General features: G+C 44.8%; 1 protein-coding gene across 1 annotated transcript in view; it reads left to right on the top strand.

Annotated features, from left to right (window-relative positions):
• CSMD2 (CUB and Sushi multiple domains 2) overlaps positions 1 to 21,459 on the top strand; it is a 575,968-nt gene that overhangs the window by 348,250 nt on the left and 206,259 nt on the right. The window contains exon 13 of the mRNA XM_012812368.1: positions 962 to 1,144. Coding sequence (XP_012667822.1) covers positions 962 to 1,144 — 183 coding nt within the window. The remainder of the gene's footprint in view (positions 1 to 961; positions 1,145 to 21,459) is intronic.

Raw genomic sequence — 21,459 nt, 5'->3', positions numbered from 1 at the left:
GGCACTTCCTTCATCACATCCTTTCTTTCCTACAAGCTGCCCTCCTCCTTGGGAGCAGAGGTCATTTCCTTTCCCCACTCCATTCCCTCCTCCCCCCAACCCCACCACCTCCTTCATCTTTCACATCACTGAGCATAGTGTGGGTGAAAGTGGGGTGACTCTGGAGAAAACTCCAGGGATTTGACCAGGACAGATTCCCTTCCGGAAGCATCTGGATCCCGATTGACAACCAAGAGGCGGACAGCCCTCCTGCCCACTGAGCCCCAGCCCCTGGAGGTGTCTCAGGGAACCTACTCTGTGTCTGACTCACCACTGTTGACTCAAGTGAGCTTTAGACACATCCTTAGTGAGTCGTTTGTTTCTTTTTACCTGTTACCATCTTAAACTGAATTTTTTTTTCTTAAACTGAATTTTTAAAAAATATCTTCACGAAAGTGCTTCCACATCAGAAGGTCATGAATATTTATTCTCATTTAATCTCTGGTTTAGGACAAAGGCAGGCAGAAAGAATGGGCTACGATGTTGTCTTGTATTTGCCTTTGCTGCCCAGAAATGGGCTGTTGCATTACTTACAATCTGTTGATAGTCCAGATGAGTAATCCAGATGCAGGCTCAAGTTTAGTAAGGAAGTCTCCAAACTCTGGGACTTGTTAGCTTCTAGGACAGAGAACCACCAAGAATGTAGACTCACCTTCCCAAATTGAAAATATCCAAGCAACTAGAGCACTCTGTGTGGACCCAGAGTCTCAGGCATTTGTTAACCAGGGTTCTGTGTTGAAAGAGGACATTTCAGGATTTCTCATTAGAATCCCACCCCTTCTAAGAGCATTAGTCCTACCTGTGTCACTCTGAGCACTGACTCACGGAAAAAAGGAGGCAGAGCATGTCGTGTGGACCTCTATCTCCAAGAGAGGTATAAAGTGACCTTTTATCTCTGTTTTCTCATCTTCCTGTCTTTCAGAGATCGAACAGGGCAGTTGCGGTGACCCTGGTATACCTGCCTATGGCCGGAGGGAAGGCTCCCGGTTTCACCACGGTGACACGCTCAAGTTTGAGTGCCAGCCTGCCTTTGAGCTGGTGGGCCAGAAGGCAATCACGTGCCAAAAGAATAACCAGTGGTCGGCTAAGAAGCCAGGCTGCGTGTGTAAGTGAGCAAGGAGGAGGCCGCATCAGGGTCTTCACTAAGAGGAGGGGGCCCGTTTCCTAGCTAGTCCAGGGGCCCCATCCCTGGGAACCTCACAGGTTGTGACAACAACTTCACTCTGGTTGGTTTCATCTATTTCTCGGAATGTTGCTAGTTGGGCCCTCATTTCCAGCGATAATGTAGACAGTGGCACTGAGAATAACTGCCGTTGACATTTGGGGGCCTTCTTCAATGCTGTCTTACCCTCCCTGGTGATCCTTAACAAGCAAGGTAGAGACCACTGGGGCTTGGTCCACCAGGCTTGGCCCAGACACTTCTCACTACCCTCATTGCCGCCACTGACACCCATACAGTCAAGCAAGGTGGAAGGGACTAGCAAGTTCAAGAGATTGTAAACTCTGTACCAGCCTCTGGGTACCCTGGGAAACCATGGCCTTGCCAGATACAAAGTTTCCTAAAATCACTTCCTCTTGTACTGGATTTAGGGAGGGATGGGAGATCAAGCTATCTTTGGATTATTGATCTGTGGGGAACAGGGTTAGAGTTGAGTGGTCTATTTTGTGGAGATAACAAAGAATCCCTTCTTCCTTCCTCTTGAATGATATGACCATACTTTGCGGCGCAAGTGATATCTTAACCCTCCAGTCACACTGGGATGAGTATGAGGGGTTGTGTGTAGGCAGGGGAGGCCCAGGCATGGTCTCCTTTGGAAAAACAGGGATTCTAACTTCGCTGGAATATCACTTCTTCTTCTCCCAATCCTTGTTACCCCACCTCCTCCATCTCTTTCAGCTGGCTTCTCTCAAGGAAAGGCAGATAGCCTGACCTTCTGGTCCTTTACCACTTTGGTGGGCTACTGGGGGCCTCTGGGTTCTGCGTACTAGAAAATGGTGGCCCCTGGGGGCTGGGGGAGGAATAGCCTGGGAGACCATCAGGGTCTCTGTGATGACTGAGAGTTTGCTGCGTGACTTGGTGAGTTGGTTCATACCATAGCGATGACACCTTTCAAACAGAAAAAAAAAAAAAAAAAACTTTGTCTAACAAAGCATTTTTGATGCCTTTTGAATTTATTAATGTAAAAATTCTTTAGAGGTTTAAAGATCACATCACTCCTAGATACACATTGAACAAATCACTTTTATCAAAAAAAAATTAAATTGCATGATATCTGCCCATCTCTGCCCCCCATTGTGATTAATACAGAGCCCAGCAGTGGTAGCCTCTTAGCACAGTGGGACCAACCACAGGCCCAGGAGGAGCAGCTCAGAGAAAACCAGCAGAGAGGCTATGACCATAACAGAGACCAAGTTCAGGTAGGAACCCCAGGTGCTGTGGAGGCTTAGTCAATATAAAACAGGACAGGAAGGAATGGAAGAGGATCCAGCTTTCAGGGCAGACAGCTGGTAGGACTAAAGTGGGAACAGAGTCAGCCAGTTCCTTGGGACCAGAATAAGGTTTCCTGCCACATAAGCTGAGCAACGCAGGTGACAGAACGCTGCTACCTGAGAAGCTATCACTTGAGTCCTCCCAAAAATGTACTGGACACTTTGCCTCTTAGAAGTGGTTTTAGAACATCTTTCTAAAACCTTCTTTAAGGGAGGAAGACCTTGAAGTGCCGCTCTGCTGGCAGCCTTAAGCAAGCTGGGCACTGCTTGCAAACAGCTGAGAAGAAAAGAGGACAGAGCTGTCCCCGCAAGTATAAATCGGTGCTCCCTGTGGTTCCAAACAAGGACAAGGGGCCTGAGGCTTATTGATGAGAACTGTGAAGCAGGCACTCTGGGGGGGCCAACATGGCATTTCTTCTTCTAGAAGATTCTGGGATAGAGGAGGATGACATCCCCAGGCACTTCTGTCTCTCTCAAGTTTGTCTGGACATTCGAGTGTAACAGAACACAGCTTGAGTGTCAGGGATGCTGACTTTCATGGAGGGGGCCACGGGGAGCAGACTAGTCCCATGCTTTTGTGCCACATAGCAAGATTGTGATTGTACTTTAGGAAGGCGACTGCCATCTGTTGCTCTCTACTGAGTCCTGAGTTTTACCATCATGGAGCTCACACTACCACTGGGAGAAAAGGATGGTGATAAGAAAGGCCTTGTGCACTGAGATAACTTTGGATTCAAAATCTAGAGACTTGATACTTACTCCTAGCTCAGCTCATGACTGAGGCCAAGGTATCTCTTCTCTGCCTCTCTGGATTTATTTAAGAAACAAAATTTTACTCTGTGACCCAGGCTGGAGTATAGTAGTGTCCTCATAGCTTACTATAACCTCAAACTCCTGGGCTCAAGTGAGCCTCCTGCCTCAACCTCCCAGGTAGCTGCAACTACAGGTGCTTAATACCATGCCCTGCTAATTCTACTTATTTTTTGTAGAGATGGGATCTCACTATGTTGCCCCGGCTGGTCTCAAACTCCTGGTTTGGATTTTCATTTACTAATCTATTCCATAAGCTAGCACTTTATTCTGGTTCCCAATATTCTAAGCCTCTACCATCCTATTTATTGAAAGAGATGACTATGACATGAGCCGTCCTCCCATTTTCCACAACAGATGCTTGGAAACTATCTCTAAAATGGCTCATTACAAGGCAAGTCCTATTTGACTGAAGGTCAATGCTAAACTTTGATGTTCGCCTGATTCTAGATTAAATTTATCACGGTATGTGACCAATGGGAAAGGGATGACGTCTATAAATGTCTACAAAAATATAAAATACTAAGGTTTGTCTCTGTGTTTTTATAAAGTGTTCATTAACATACACACAAAAGCCCCTCTAGCCAAAGTCAGCATAAGTGTCCTAAATTTTACAACACATTAGTCACAATAAATATTAATGCAGTATTTAGCAAACAAACTGTTCTTTCCTTATTAGAAGTTCAAAGGGGATTGGAGAAATTATTCTGACGGCTCAAATTTTTTTGAACAATTGTCTGAAGAAGCGCAGAGCTGTGCGTTGTTCTTCCCTTGAAACATTTTCTTCAAAACAATTCCTTACCAGGGAATTACCCTGCCAAGACTACACAAATACCCTCTTCCTTCATGTTCCAAAACATTCTCTGTCGCAAGCAGAGACTTCAGAATCATTTCGTTGGCTTTTGAGTGCCCTCGCAGTAGGAGATGCTCGAACGATAGTCTTTCTTGGTGAGGTTTTAAAGAAAATGATGTATCTCACAGCAAAAAGCATTTTGAAAGAAAAGATAGAGTCAGCTTCTTTCTTCTCACATTCTGGTCCTCCTTGGTTAGTTCACATCTCCAGGGACTCCTGCTCCAAATCGATGGGAATTAGTGCCACCCTCCATCCACTTGATGATATTTACCGACCGTCTTCCCTGTGCCCAGCACCATGCATTGGCTTCGGAGTTGTTCGGTCTCTGTCTAGAAAATACGCTTACGCTGGCTGTCCTGGTGAAAGAAAGCTTTGGCCAAGTGACACATATTCTCGACCCTTCCAGAAGCTCTTGCTGTTCCTTACCCCCTTCCATGCAAAAGAGTGGTAGGCCTTCCCCACACAATCATGTCCCGTTATCCCTCTGCTATAAGGGATATGATGGGAAGCAGGACGGGACGAATAACTCTCTTGGTGACTTCCACAAGACTTGATGCTTTGTTGACAGGCCTGCAGAATACTTCACACTTCATAAGGAAGCCAGAAAACCAATTATCAGTCCATTAGCAGCCACTTGCAAAAGAAGTTTCAAAACAGCCTTCACCAGAGATATGGCAAGACTGCCTGAATACATCCCTTCCTTTACCATCTTGCAAACCACTGTAGAAGGTGTGAATCCTAATTGCTCTGTTCTTAATGTGTATGGCCTATGGACAGAATGTGAAGGCAGGGCCTCCTGAAACGTATACAGTTTAAGTTACACGGCAGCAGTCTCATCTTGACAGGTCACGGGAGAAAGAATTGGAGCCTTGGATGCATAAAAAAATGTCTCAGAAGATACAGGGCTTGGGCTGTGCTTTAAAGCGCTGGGAGGAGAAGGAGGAGGTTACTCTAAACAGGGATGTGATGGGAAATGGCCCTCCTAGCATCCTCCTGTCCTTTCCCCCTCTGAATTCCTCCCCACCTCTCCCACCTTCTCCTCTGGCCACACACACACATACTTCTGGACAAAGGAGTGAATTGGGTCATAGGGTCCTCAGGAAGCTGGTCTCTCTCCCCCGGGCCATTACTCTCGGGAGGGTTTCTCAACCTCAACACTATTGACATTTTGGTCCAGACCATCTTTTTGTGGGGGGCCAGTCTAGTGCATTGTAGGATATATAATAGCATCCCTGTCCTCTGCCCACCCAATGCCAGTAGCACACACCTGTTTTGACCAATGAAACTGTCTCTAGACATTGCCAAACATTCTCCAGAGGGAAAACCAGCCCATGTTAAGAACTACTAGTCTAGGTTAACTTAATCTTGTCAAATTCCAAATGGAAAGAATCCTGTGGGTTTACATTTTACATGAGACTACGGTTAAAGTCAATAGCATTATAATAGTGAGAAAGCGTGGGGTGCAGGAGGATGCTGATGTTTATTAAATGTTTTATGTCATTGGGAAAATAGGAGTCTCCCCTACAATTCCATGATGTAGTTACTCTCTTGATTGATAGTTGAAAAGGAAGTTCAAAGAGATAAGGTAACTATGCTGGGCTAGAATTTGAACTATGAATTGAATCCAGGTTCTTACTCCAAGTCCTGTACTCTCTGCATTGCATCATATTCCCAGAGTCTGAGGGGTCCTTTTTGCAGAATGAGGACACATAAGCCTAGGATAGAGTACGAGGCCAGAGCACAGAAGCAGACTGTGGAGTGTGTCACTCCAGTGAAGTAACAGAGGTTGACAAGAGTCAGATAAGTTCATGAAGGATAGATCTATGACCTTCATTAGAACTGTCCTAATATTATAGACCAACATGAATATAGTGGAGTTGAAACCTTTTCCTAATTTTTACTTTTTCTCGTTCCTTCTTTCCATCCATCTATCTGTCTTGACTTACTGAGCACCCTGTTATGTTCAAGGCTGCATAACAGGGTATGGCCATTCCTGGTCAAGTTCTAAACTGAAGGGCCTCTCGGGACGATCCTGCTCGGGTTGCAGGGATGATCTCAGTGCCAGGCCCTCTCGAAGGTGCTAGAACTCAAGAAGTTATCTGTGTTCAGGGGCCGATACTCAACACAGGCTTTTAGTATGTTCTAGTATTTTAAAAGTTTAAATGGATTTAATGGTTTAAATAACCTTAAAAGTTTAAACAAATAAAATACTCTTATCTCCCTTCCTTAACGAAAACTGATTTTAAATTTGGCCGTTCTCTTTTGATTCTTACCCAGCTACACACATGGTCTCACGTGGTCTTAAAAAGTGAACGTGACGTTTTTAATTCTGTGTTTTAAAGTCTGTGTTATGTTGTATCGTTCGGAGTTACTGATCATTTTGTAGATCTACGGGATATTCTATCTCATGAATGGACCGTGGCTTGTTCAACAAATTATGTTCAGTCATGTTTTATATAAGGTAGTCATGAACATCCTCAGGCATGTGACTTTATTTTTTCCCTTCTCTTGAATTATTTCCTTAGGATAAATTTCCCAAGAGTGATGTTATCAGGCCAGAGCATGAACGCTTTTATAACTCTTGACGTCTACTCTCATATGGCTCCCCCAAAATGTTATACCCGTTTACAACGCCAGCAGCAAAAGCTGTAAGATTGAGCTTTCCGCCATGCCTGGCTTCTCCGTGCGGAAACATGGCCTGGGTCTCTTTGGCGTTTGTCTGCTTTCGCTTTTCTAAAAATAACAACTACGGTTCCCTTCACGTGGGTCACATCTATTGCTTGTAACCTTTATCAGCTTCACTAAACCTCAAGTATTTTGTGTGGCCTTTATAAACTGCTAATTAACAAGTAGAAGTTGAATATATCCTTCTAGCACACCCTTGTCTCCTGCTGGAGAGTGCCAGATGCATCGATAAGTGTTGCAAATCCAGAGATGAACTGGGCGTCGTCCTTGACCCTAAGACACTCTCTCCACGTGGAGATAGACACAGTTATGCAAACTAAAGTGGTCCCTTGTGGTTTACAATTTAGTTTAGCAAGGAGAACGCATCAGTTCATTCGGGTTCATTCTTTCATTGTACACACATTTATTGAGTGCCTGCAATGTGGCAGGCATTGTAGTGGATGCCAGGCAGTAAAGCAACAGCCCCTCTTCTCAAAGAGGATGGACTTGGTGTTGTCTCTGTTAAGAACATTGAGCCTGAGAGATGGAAGGACAGAGTTGGGGCCCTGCTGGAAAAGGAGGCATCCAAGTGGCAGTGGTGGTTTCTGAGAAAGGCACAGGTCTTGGGCTTCTGCAAAGGGGAGGTGTTGCATGGATACATTGAGGCCTGGGCTCACACACACCGACGTACGCACGCCCATGCTGCTGGTTCAGGCGCTTCAGTGTGCAGTAGTTCCTGAAAGGTTGTGAGTGAAGAAGGCAAGTAGAGTCTGGAGCCAAACTGCTGGGTAACCACAGGCCAGAGACGTGTCCCTGCTGGGGAAGGAGGGCTGCCGGGATTTCCATCACAGGACGCTAGATGGGGACTTCAGTCTTGGCCTTTCTCCAGCCAGCGTGGGTAAGCTCTGTCTAGCAGGGACGCGGAGCAGTTGCTGTTTGTAATCCCTGTACAGTGACTGTCTGTACTGACACCTGCCTCCTGGGACACTGGTATTTTCCTTTCCAATTTGAAAACACTCTTTGTACGTTGTGGCTAGAAACTCTTCATGGTATTTGATATACCTCGTGCATAATTTTCCTTTTTTTGTTGTTTTGCTATTTTTCTTGATGGGGTTGTTTTACATTTTTACAGAGAGCACATCTCTCAATATTTGCGATTTCTTTTCAAAGCTGACAAAGTTATCGTTCTGTCACAGATCTGAGAAGCAGTTTGTTCTATTCTGGGTTATGTGTCGGTAATTTGATTTTTTTTAAATATAATTTGTTAATCCATCTGGAGTTTATTTAGACGAATGTATAAGATTGTCCAAACTAGTGTGCCGTTTTCCAAAGCAATTTATTAAGTAATTTATTTCTCATTTGATTTGAGGGAAATGAATTGTTTTATTACAGACCGAATCCTCAAATGTAGTTACGTCTACTTCTTGAGTCAGACACTGTGTTCTCCTCCTCTGTTTCTATCTTCGCACCGGTACTGAATAATTTTAATTGTTGTTTTATAATATGTTCTAATATCTGGCAGAGCTAGAAACAACTCCTTCCTCCCTTAATTATTTTCTCTTTCAGAACGTTCATTGTTGTTCTCATCTGTTTGTTGTTCACGATTAATTTTAGAATCATTTTGTCGGGTGAAAAAAAAAATTCCCAGGGGGATTTTGTATGCGAGCTCTTGTTAAACTATAAATTCACTTGAAGAAAATAGGCATCTTTGTAAGACACAGCCTTCACATCCAGATACACGGACTATCTCTCTTTTTGTTCGTCTACTTTCATTTTTCTGAATGTAACAGCTCTGTGGTCTTCTTCATATAGGTCACACACATTGCTCGTCACCTTTATTCTTAAACAGGCAGGTACTTTTTCCACTTCCCTCCCACCTTGACCTCAGCATCTATGCACAGGTGAAGCAGGCCCCTGCGCTCTTTCCCTCCTTCCCACGGCTCTACCTTGGTATTCCCCGTAAACATACAATCCCAGATTTCCCAAGACAAGGGCAATTTCAAACATCATCTCCTCTAGCCCAGAAAATATGATCACAATAGCTAGAGCCCTTGGAAACTGCCCTTTTTAAATGTTCGGAGCCCAAGTTGGCATCAGCAAAGGTTTAACAGCGTCAGCCTCAGGGTGGGTGATAATATCCCCATGAACTGTACGCATCAGGGGATGGACCCTGATAAGGGCTGTGTGAGCTTCTGCTTGATGTAATGTTCTCCTCATTTCCTTCGGCTTCCTTTGAGTTCTCATTGACCCCCAGATGGCCCCAGGAAATAAGCAGGAAACAGAGAGCCTGCTCCCTCTGTCACCCAGTCCTAAGAACCAGGACACTAAAAACCTGTGGTCTCACTGTGCCAGTGAGGTGCAGAGGTGAGGGTGGCCTGCTTGGCAGAATGGCCACCAGGGATCCAGAGGGGGCACTGCCTGGAGTGGAAAGTGGTGGCAGCAGGAGGGGAGGGTCTGTATCTGCTCCCGCACTGGGAAGTGTGCTCCAAAGTTACGGCTGTGAGGCTATGTGGGGTTGCAGGGCAGCCTGGGACCAGTAAACAAGACCTGAGGGAGTCTGGGGTTTGGAAAACCAACCTGGATAAAGGGATGGCTGCCCAGGGAGCTGCCAGAATTTCCTATCAGAATGTCCAAGGATGTAGAGTCGATCAACCCTTTTCCTACCAAGCCCATGTGGGTCACATACATCATTTGTTACCTTTCTCTTTAAATGGGCAGATCCTTTGTAGGAGAAGGGGATGTCTCTGGTTGCTCTGCCCAGTCTTAAACCAACCCAAACCCAATCAATCCTTATCATCATTCAAAGAAAATATGCAATTCCTGGCCTCATCCCCAGAAGTTCCAGTTGAGTAGGTACGGGACAGGGTGTAGGAATTTTTATTTCTAGAAGCGTCCTAAGTGATGAAGATGTCAGGCTCTGTGTCTGAGCCCCTAGTATGGAACACCTACCTTATGCCAGTTGCCTGGTGGGGGGTGAGGTTGGGTTGTTTCTGTGAGGTTTGGTTTCTTGGCAGGAGGGCAGCCTGGTGATACACGTGTTGTGTGTTGTAGTCACACGTCATTACTGTGAGGCTGGCCAGGTTGTTATGATGATCATGGTCTCCTGGGGTCCAGGGAATGTTGACCTCTGTGTTGATACGCTAGCAGAGAATGGGATGCATGGTCAATACTTTGACATTACTATTACATGTTTTCATTTCATTTAAATGCAGCAAAATGTGGAGAGGAGGGGCTACTCCATACTAAACATTGTACTTAACACTGGGCAAGTAACGGGGACAATTCTAACATGGTTCTTGCCCTCAAAGACCTCATCATTTAATGTATGAGATAAGCACATGCTTCTGTGATAAAGCAGTCTCTGGATTATTGCAATAATGGGTGTGGTCACAAAGTGCTACCAGAATGTAGAGAAAGAAAAATTCATTCCAATTGGCAGATTCTCAGAAGTCGCCTTGGAATATTTTAGCACAGGCAAAATTTCAATCCACTCCAACCTAGGAATCTGTCCAAGACCCAACTGCGAGCACAGCTTAATCCAAGGCCAAGTCCAAAGGCTGTATTCCTGCAGCTCAGGGTTCTGGTCCAAGGTATTTTAGGACCACAGCTACCCGGGTGGAATGAGGACTGGGGAAACTGACCAAGCTTTAGGAGTCTAATCCTGGGCCATGACCTTTGCTTTGGGGGAATGGGGTGTTGGTGTCATTCTCCCTTCAGCTTTCGTCTTTGGGATCAAGCCAGCAGGTTCCGTGTTCTCTGTGAGATGGTCAAGCTGTATCCGCTCTGCCGTGCCTGACTCAGATTGCTATGGCGGCAGACACAGAGTTTCGCCAACTGGGCTCTGTTTTCACAGCTGCTGACTCAGGAGCTGGAGCTCGAAGTTCTACCAGTACGTCTGCCTCATTCTTTGAGCCTCTTGGCAAATTTGTCATCTCACTTGGGCATACGCGCATCACTATCAGCCCCCAGTGTTGTGGGCATCCTGAGACTGTGGTTCCCGGGGAAGGCGCTGCTTGCCTTTTCCAGGGCTTGGCTACCTAAGAGGACCTGGGGTTACCCCTGTTCCATTTATTGCCCCTTCTGATCCTTATGTATGAAGGCAATCTTCTGGGGGATGCAAGAGAGGGGAGCCCAGGAAGAGGGCTACCTGACTAACTCTCACCTTGCCCTAGGACTCAGATAAGACGCCCCCCTGGCCTTGAAGGTGGCTCTCCCAGGCTAACTATAAACTCCCCTGGATCATTGTGATTCCTCTGGAGGGAATTCCAAGCACACTCCCTTATGCCTGTGGTGAAAGGTCATTAAGTGTTCTTTTCAATGCTGGTGGTCTGAGGCATAACCGGACTACGGCTAGTTCTGGACACCCTGCGTAAAGATACTCTAATTAAACAGGCTTAGGGAACTTGGCATAGCTCTCTGACAGCTTTCTGAGGGGGGCCTCAAAGACCCAGTGGCCTGGGCCTGCAGTCTTGGGAGCCTCTTGAGTTACTAGAGAGGTAATCTCCACTCTTTCTTGAATTCCTCGCGGCTAACAGGAAGGCTTGGGCTCTTGGATTACATCAGGCTGATGTATTTTTCTTCTAAGCTAACTCCTGTGTCTGGATGACGAGGTTAGTAAGAGCAGCCGGGGCAAACCCCAGCTGAGCACAGAGACTGGCTGGGCTCTGGGCATGTGGCAAGGATAGGACCTTGTGAGTGATAAGGGATGCTGGGTGCTGGGCACAGGTAGCTGTGGGATCTCACGGGAGTGAGAAGCACTTTTAAGTAGCCTTTGCTGCTTGGGACATGGAAAGACTGGGTCATCAGGGCTTCCATCTGTTACCCCACTTGTCACAGTTCATCTGAATCCCACAGCGAGGCTCGAGACTAACAGACTATCCCACACTCCAGGCAGAGCTGATCAGCGCCCCCTAGCGCTGCCTGGGTGTGTCTCTTTCCTAAATTGATCTGCCCACAGAAAATGACACATCAAGTCACACGTGGCAAACAATCATTTCTGCAAACAAGGAGGGTTGTTTGTTTGTTTGCTTTGGAGTCTTCTAGACTTGGAGTCACCTGTTTGTTCCTTGAGGAGAAAAGGGACTGAGAACTAGAGAGCAAGCCATTTGTTCTGGGGTCTTGCGTGGTTGACGCCATGCTGGGGAGATACTCCTCATGCTGTCCCAGCAAGCTGGCTGAGAGTAGGACATAACCGCCAGCAGAGGCGTGAGTGGAGACAGCCATCAGCTGCAGAGCAGAGACATGCCACTTGTTCCAAATTCAACCAGAACTGAGTATGCCCCTCCCATGCAACTACCCGGCACTGAATTCTGTGTCATCACGCTAAGTCCCCAAAACAATGCTATAATGTAGAAGTTATTAATGTGGTTTTTATTTTTATGTATGTGGAAAAAGACCCAGTGGGATTAAGTGGCTTTTGTCCCCCTCCCCACCAAAATACTTGTCTAGTAAGGGAAAAACATGTCCAAATCCCAAACTTTTTAGAAAGACTTCCATTTACTCCAACTTTAGCAAGATGGCTTAGTTTGGCTACATATATTTTCCAAAGAATTTATGGTCTGTTTTCAAGGTGAAAGCTGAGCCCTTCGAGTGTGGACTCAGCTAATTTCCAGGAGCACAGAGCAGGGGCCTATTCAGTCCTTGTTCTATAAGGCCTCAGAATCTGGCCTGTGCACAGGGCCTTGAGCTCCCTGGCTAGTCCCTGCAGAGTGCATGAATAAATATCCCGTTCAGAGTAAGCATCAAGAGTAGTTTGCATGGCCGTCATTCCGGAAGTGTGGCAAGAGTCAATCATGGCCCCAGGGTAATTCCAGGCAGTGCGTAATCCCCAGAGGTTGCATTGCAAAGCAGTTTGGTAATTTATATCAAGTACCTCTGTGGGGTGCAGGGAGCAGAATCCAGTTGTAGGGGGCTTATCAGACCCTCCACTGGGCTTCAGTTTAGGATTCCAGTTCCAGAGACTGTCCAGTTATGAACGAAAAACTTGAAGGAGACACAACAGGACAAAGGACATTTTCATGGGAGGAAATAAAATGACCATGAGTAGGTGACCCTCTATCCATATTTTCTTGAGACAATCCCACTATACATCTTTCGTTCTTGTTGATTGTTAATAGTGCCACCTTTCATTCTCAAAAGTGTCCCTAACATACTGTGGGAAATATGCACGTTATGTGGCCTAACCACGGCTCAACAGACTTCACGGTAAGAAAGGAATTGGACCTCAGCTGAGGGAGGGCCCTGAGCCTGAGGTTTGCAAGGCTCTGTGTGATCAATCCCTCCTCCCTCCTCTCCCCTTAGCCCAGCCACCCTTGTGGGAGACTTTGCATTAGGGTTCACCATGTTGGAACGTTCTGACAAGGCTCCTTCTTGTCATTCCTTAATTGTCACCTTTGCAGAGAGGCTGCCTCTAGCCACCTTATTAAAAAGAGCAATCTTTCGCTTTTAATTTTCTTCATATCCTTTTTTGTAAGTGTTATTAGTCAACTTTAGCTGTGGCTTCGACAGCCCCCAAACCTCAATGGCTTGGCTTGCAACAAGAAGTATTTATTTTTCTCTCACATTCCAGCAGGGCTGTAAGTCAGGTGCGTCCCCTCAGGGTTCTTCGGGCTCCTCATGGCATCTTAATCTGAGACCCAGGCTGAAGGACCAGCCTTTGCCCAGGGCATGTTCTCACAGCAGAAGGCAAAAACTCCTGGGAACAGAGCCAACGTCCCCAACACTTTTAAAGCCTCTGCTTAGGAATGCCTGTGTCCTGTCCACTCACAATTCCATGGACCAAAGCTAATCACAAGGCCATGCCCAAAGTCAACAGGGACAGGAAGAGATAGCTCCACCTATAGGGATGGATAGCAAGGATAGGGAGGGAATAGATGGTCGCAAACAATGTAATCTACCACAATAAATGACACTTAATGTCTTTCTCAATTATCCAACATCCTCACTAGACTATCAACTCCCTGAGGGCACAACTGTATGTATCTAGTTCACTGGTGCATCTCCAGTGCCCATCACATAGCAAGTTCCTAGCAGTATTGTTTTTCTATTTTTTCATAAGTTATTATTAGTAGTATTAATATTGATGATATGGTGTAGACAAAGCCAATATGGTAGGGGTGGGAGAGGATTTGATTTGGAAGATGCTTCCACCCAAGGTTGATTAGCAGCAGAATTTTCTTCTACGATCCTCAGCCAGTAGAGTTGTAACCAGGGGTGGCTGAGGCACTGGGTCGGGTAAGTCTGATATACAGACTCTATGACTATAACTGTGAAGGATAAGTGGGCAGTGGGAGACTCCATGATGGCAGATAGAAAGGGTAATTGTGGAGCGGGAAGGGGCACACACCACTCAACAGAAGTGATGCCGATGCTTTAACTGAGTTTTGCAGGTGGACAGGAGGAGAGAACATTCTGGAAAAAGAAAGTTGCCTGGGCAAAAATGCCAGCATGGAGTTAGCCTTGCACATTTGTAGAGCTGCAAACAGTCAGTGGAATGTAGGGTGCAGTGGTGGGGGGGTGAATAAAGATGAAAGAGATTAGCGAGGGTCTTAGGTCACTGAGAGTCTTTTGTGCCCAGGTGAGGACTTTAGATCTTATCCTCTGGGCATCAGGGAGCCTTAAAAGGGCCCTAACCAAGGATGTAACAGCACAAGGATTTGTGATATTCAGAATTGACCCTGGAGCCAATATGGAGGATGGATTCAAAAGGAGTGAGATTTCACGTCAGAGACCAGGTAGACTATTGCAGTGGGAAGAGGACCTCCACTTAACAGGATGTGAGGATGTGACAAGTACAAGAGATACTGAGGAGATAGAATCAACAGAAGTTGGTTACTGATTGGATATGAGAGTGAGGGAGAAGGGGGTGATGTATTTTGCTTAGGCAACTGGGTGTTGTCATTCATGGAGATAAGAAATGAAAAAGGCTTAGGAGGATAGATAAAGACGTCAATTTGGGGTGTGCTTCGAGGTGCCAGTGGGGTTTCCAGAAGAGAGGTGCTTCAGACAGCTTTGCGTCAACTCAGGAGCGTGGCGGGAGTGTGTGGAGATCTAGGCTGCTAGTCCTTACTCGAGAGGCAATGGCGTAAAGTGGCAAAGGGTGGGGAGGGTGACGGGGCCTCGGATGATGGCAAGGCTGAATAATTCGTTGATGCCAGGGAATGTTTTAAGTCCTAGAGAATCTAGGTTCTCCCTGGGAGACATTTCAGGGAGACGACCAGGAGTTTGGTTTGGGACATAGTTGAAATTGCTCTGATAAATACAAATTCCTCACGATTTAAAAGACCTTTGCCATCCTTTTCAGTTAATCTCATGTCCCTGGCTCCGTCTATCTCCTGATTCTGCCACACTGGTCTCCCTTCTCTCCTTCACATACACCAAGCTCAGTCCCTACCCCAGGGCCTTTACACTTGTGATTCTTTCTGCCAGCAATGATCTTCCCTTAGGACGGTTGGTCCCTTGTCATGAGGCCGTAGTCTAGAGGCCACTTCCCCATACAGGCCATCTCTGACCCCCTTATTGAAAGTAGCCCACCCCCACTGCATTCACTTCTTTTCGTTCACCCAGCCTTGTTTTCACTGTCACCTATTAGAAGGTAAACTTCAAAGGGGTAGAGGACTTGCTTTCTTGTCTTGGAGGCTGCTCCTCCCCTATCCGGAACAGCAACTAGTACACAGCAAGTGCTCCATCACTTCTTCAATACTTGGGTAGAGACATTTATAAGACTGCTGGATACAAAGGTCTGGAGCTGGGAAGAGAGGTCTGTCCTGGGGACATCCTAAACGTATAGGTGGGGTGGTTGGGGTTCCTTAAGGAGAAGAGACAAGTTTAGAAGATGACCCTGAACAAGATCCTTTCATGTTTCAATGCGAAAGTCAAGTAGAAGCAGAAAGCTTTCCAATGATTACCAAGGGACAGTCAGCTGGAGGTGGACAGCCTGGAGGGAGCGTCCTGGACGACAGAATGGAAGTGTCCCGGGAATGAGAGAGGACTGGCTCTGGTGAATCCCCTGCTAATTTGTCTCAGTACACCAGTGCCCCAATCCTGCCTTCCCAAGCAGTGGGGATTGGACAAAAAATTTAATGCAAAAACTGGAGCACAATTCCTGGTTTCTGGACTAGGTTGCATCAAATATGAATTTAAGAGGCTATACTGTGTACTCAGGAACTACATGGCCAGCATTGTTCTTGAAGCTTCTTTTGGAACGTGCCTGAGTTTCTAGAAGGTATCCTTAGTATTCTCCTTAGCACCAAGACCAAAGTACTGAGCCCTACCCAGTGACTAGCTTCAGCGCTGATACAGGTAACCTTGAGAACCTCATACAGCCTCCTTGAGACAAAAAAAAAAAAAGTGAAGATAAACTGTCACCAAGGTCCAGTGCCGAAGATGACATTAAGATACCCTCGAAGAAACTGGACATACCCTAAGCTTCCGAGCAGAAAGAGGAGAAAAAAATGTAAGGGTGGCTTTGTAAAGCCTCTGCTTCCAGCTCAGCTGTAACATTCCTCAGCAGAGCTGCCTCAGTTTGCTGATCCAGAGAAGGACAATAAAGCAAGAACAATCTGATAGGACCGCTTCTGCTTGAGTGAGCATTGCTGGAGAAAATCACCCAAGCAGGCAAATTAGCACTGCAGTAGATCCATGGCCACCAATCTCAATCAGGCCTGCAACCGTGCCTGGCCACCCGTCCGTGCTTCTCAAATCAGTCTCTTCTCCACCTCTCCGTGGAAACATCCCCAGCATGCTCCTTGAACTCATGAACGACCTCCTCCCACCGCCTTGCTCTTGAGAATGACCTTGCCTCCCACCTCACAGGCAGTGCCATCACCTCCCTAACAGGAAAGCCACCGACCTGCAGACCTAAACCCATTCTCACACTTCCTCTGTCCTTTCCTGCCTTTTATAGTGCATGACCACTCCCCTCTCTCCTTAAACACTAATCCTCCTGTAATTTGCATATTAGGAAAAAATTTTATCATACCTCCCCTTAGGCTTTAGATCGGGAAACTTCAAACACCTTTAACATCACAGTGAGAAATGCATTTGGATACTGCAAGGCAGTATGCACCAGCACACTGGCACATAATTGCAACTTACATTTCTCCTTTTTTTTCTTTTGTTTTTTTTTTTATTAAATGATAGCTGTATACATTAATGCAAACATGGGGTACAGTGTAGTGTTTTCATATACAATTTGAAATACTTTCATCAAGCTGGTTCACATAGATTTCATGTCATTTGCTTAGTCACTGTGTCAAAACATTTATATTCTAGTTCTAGAAAAGTTCCCTTGTACCCTTGTTAGACAGATATATAGGTGATCTTTCCGGTCACCCTCCCACCACCCAGCTGCCCTTCTCCCCTCCCCTTCCCCACCCCCTCCCCATATTCTTGGGCTAGAATTAAGTTGTATCTTTCATTTGAGAGCTATAAATTAGTTTCATAAAAGGGCTGTGTACATTGGATACTTTTTCTTCCATTCTTGTGATACTTTGCTAAGAGGAACATTTTCCAGTTCCATCCATGTAAACATGAAGGAGGTAAAGTCTTCGTTTTTCTTTAGGGCTGCATAGCAACTTACATTTCACAGATATATGTTTACTACAGTTAGTCAATGCAGATACCTTCTGTGCTCTTCCTTTTTTTCGTTTGTCTTGTTTTATTCTGTTCTGTGTTTTAACATGCAATTCATGACACACCATGTCAATTTCATGACCAGTCACCAACAGGCTTCAACCGCTGCTTCGTACATTTTGCTATAGAGTCTCTTTCGCCTCTCGCCTCTCAAGAACCTCAGGCCTGGTGTAATTCACCCTCCTTCTTCTGTCTCTTCAGCCCCTCCCCTTCTGCCACTTGTTTGCCATCAATATTGAAATTCCTCAGGCCCCTGTTGTCTTAAAAAAAAAAAAAAGTCTTTACACCGCACATCCAGACTTATTTTGCAAGATGTCTGTCTGCCCTTAGCCATGGCCATTCCCCGTCTTTCAGTCACCTGTCACCACTACTCCCTCCTGCCTCTGAATCTGCTCTCACCAAGCCCGCCAGTGAGCTTCCTGTGGCTGCAACCTGATGATTCCTTTTTCAATCCAGATGATACATGACACTCAGCAGTTTTTCAAAACAGATGGCTCTTCCTCTTTCTGGAAACCTCTTTCCTTGCCTGTATGACACCACTCTCCCGTTTTTCCTCCTACCTCTTAACTGCACAGTTGGTCTGCTCAGCCAGCTTCCCTCCTTTCCCTTGAAAAGTTCCATGCTATCTTTTTTCCTTTGCCAACTTGTTAACTCTGTTATTTTAAGGTTCTGCTTTCTAGTAATAGTGTATGTTTTTCTGTATCTTTATTGATCAATTTCATTCTTTTGTTAGTTGCCTCAATTTCCTCAGCCCATGTTTCTATTTTTATCAAGTTGCAGTTCTTTATATATGGCGCATAGTAGATATTTAACTGTAATAATTTGCAAATATTTTCTCTCCATTTGTTCCTCACTGTTGAACTTTGGTTTAGGGTGATTTTGGAAATCCAAATGTTTTCCATTTCTGTAGTTTAAAATAGCATTTCCCTAATGATGTCTCATTTTGGTATAGTGCTAAGAAAGTCCTTCCCCACCTCTGAGATTTTGCAAATATTCCTCGTATTTCTTCTAGTACTTCTCTAGTACATGGAGTGACTGGATCTAATTTTTTCAGGAACCGGTTAGCTATTGGTTATATATCAATCCATCAAATCTTCCCTTTCCAATTTAAAAAGCCCCCTTTATCATATAAAATTCTTACATTCCTGCAGGAAAAAGAACTGGACTTTCTTTTTCAGTTACATTGATCTCTCGTTTGGAACCAGTACATACAGATTGTATTATTGAAGCTCTGCAGAATGTTTTAATATTTAATATCTCAGTTGGCAAGCCATCCCTCTACTGGGAGGCACTAGGTATCCTCATTGGAGCTTGGGCTCTGGAATTAGCCTGAATGGTCCATCATCCCAGCCCCTCACTTACAGGCAGTGTGACTTGAACACTTGGACTCAGCTTCTGCCTCTGTAAAATGGGTTAGTAACAGTACCCACCTCAGAGGGCTGCCATGAGGAAGCTCTTAGAATGCCAACGAGCAACCTATATGCTGTTATTCCTTCTCTATCTCAAGGAGAGCTTGGCTATTTTCACCCATTTATTCCAACAGATGGATATTACAGTGGTTGTAAGTTCGGGGGGTGGGGGGGAGTGGTGTGGATCTTACCTGGAATTGTGTTAACTTTGCACATGATTTGAAGATAACTGTCATCTTAGCAATAAGAACTCTTTTTATCCAGGAATACAGTTTGTCTCTCCATTTTTAAATTTTTTATGAGTAAAGTTTCGTTGTTTGGTTATATAGGTCATGTTTGTTTATTTTTTCAGGGCTGAATTTAACTTGCCCACACATTGTATGAAGGGTTGTTTTTTACACTGTAGATGTGTCCGAGGTGGGTATATACGTGTATCATCTACAGGGTGGACATACAGTTTGTGTGTATTTTAAAATAGTGTACGATTTTAAATTGCACACAAAGCTTTATGGCCACCCTGTATGCTATCATTACGGGAGCATTTATATCAAGATTTATTTAAATAGCATAGTTATGAGCAATTTATTTAAGAGTTTAAAGCATTGACCATAAAACCATCTTACCTCTTAAGTTTTTCCCAGTTTCCTCAGGATTTTCCCTTTCCTCTAGTTTTGGTAATTCAAATTTGCCTACGAAATTCTCCCTTTTGTCAAGCTTTCACATTTCTTAGCTTGTCGTGCATACTCTCCTGTTATAACTGAGTTATCACCATCATTTTATTTTAGCCTCTATGTACATGTATCCTCCCTATTTTTATTTCTTGCGTCTACCAATCAGAAATTTCTCTTTTATTGGTGTCCTCAGAAGTCAGTTGTGGGGTTTTTTTCCTGCTTTTAGCATCTCCAACCTTACCCTCCCTTCTCCGTCTTGTTCAATTATTCCCTTTGTAGCTCTTGAAGTATAAACCCTCACTTCACTCACTTTACTTCTTGACTGTTTAATAATGAACAAAGCTATGAATTTTCTCCCTACGACACCGTTGCCCTACGATGTGGTATCATCGTCATTATAAATAGGTTGCCCTGACAGCTTTTGTTTCCTCACTGAACTCAGGCGCTTAGTTAGGAAAGAGTCTTAGGCAATGTTAAGTGACTGGATTTTTCCTTGGTCTTTTCGGATTGATTTCTGATTTCTTTCTGCTATAAACAGGAAACGTGGCCCGCCAGTTTTGCTTTGTGGCAGAATTTATGGGGATTTTCTTGTGGCCTGATGTAAGGTCTATTTTTGTCATACTCCATGGGCACCTATAGAGAAGGTTGTGTTCCTTGTTTAAAGGCTACAGAGCTTCGTGTATCACATACAGGCTTGTAAAATTCTTCAAATCCTTTTTATCTCTACTTACTTTTTGACTTCAAGTAAGTCTATGGTATTTTGTCTCTTTTAATGCTTTGGGGCATCAAATATCATATCTATTATATTTTCATTTGGGAACGTGCCCATCACCCATGTGTTAAATATCCTGTCATCCTTGAATTTTGCTGTGGGTCTCTGTCAAGATTGTGAAGACTGTCTTTGTCAGCCCCCAAGAAATCAAATTATCATTTTTGAAAGCAGTGAAGCCAGCAGTGACAACCACAAAAGAAAAGGGAAAAGATAGGAGAAGAGGATTTTACAAACCCTTTTTATAATATTTTCTACTCAAAATCCTATTAAATAATAATCCAATATTATACGATCTTATCTTCCCCTTAACCTGGATAATTGATGGTGACGAGATCCAATTACCTCTTTTGATTTTTCTTTGTCCCTCTTTGGGGACACTGAGAAGCAGGCTCCTCCTATCCTCTGTTAGAAGCATTAGGACGTAATGTGCATACGTAATTCTCCAGAGCCAGAAGGATTCGTAGGACCCCATACCCTTCCTTATCCTGCCCTCCTCGCCAAAGGTCGGATTACTCTCTTGAGATGGAAGACAGAGCCTTGTATGGCCACACTCCTGTTCTCAGAGCGTCATTTTTTCAGCCCCATCTCTTTCTAGGTACAAAAAAAAAAAAAAAATGTCTTGGTAAGCTGTCCAGAAGGCTCCTGACTTAAAAAAAAAAAAGATCATCTAAGAGTCAAGTGTAATATTGTAATATACAAAAGTCTGATATGAATATTAAAACTCCTTTTTCTTTTTAAAATTCACATTTACCTCCATCACTAATTCTCAAATGCTGACTGCAATGTGGGATCACCTGGGGAGCTTTTAAACAGGAGCCCTGGGGACCCAGGCATTGGTAAATTTTAACACTCTTGGGATATAAAGCCTGAGCTCTCTTGGCTCATTCCTTCGCTTAGGACTCTTCAGAGTCCCTTGATTTTAGCCGTGTGCCCTGACCCACGTGAGGGTTCCCCATTACTAGAAAGTCACCGTGTATGCGTGCATTGTCACACGTGACGTCTTGTTCTAGCTTCTCCCGCCCTTCAGACTTCCTTGTTGATTCCTTTGAATTTCTTTTCTCCTTACATTGACTGCTTTGCTTTGTCCCCTATGGTAATCTTGAAGATGAGCTATTTCAT

Source organism: Otolemur garnettii, unplaced genomic scaffold (genome assembly GCF_000181295.1).
Source record: "Otolemur garnettii isolate 467f Iridium unplaced genomic scaffold, OtoGar3 scaffold00204, whole genome shotgun sequence".
NCBI classification, from domain to species: Eukaryota; Metazoa; Chordata; class Mammalia; order Primates; family Galagidae; genus Otolemur; species Otolemur garnettii.
Note: the sequence above shows the minus strand (reverse complement) of the source record. Positions and strands in the feature narration are given on the sequence as shown.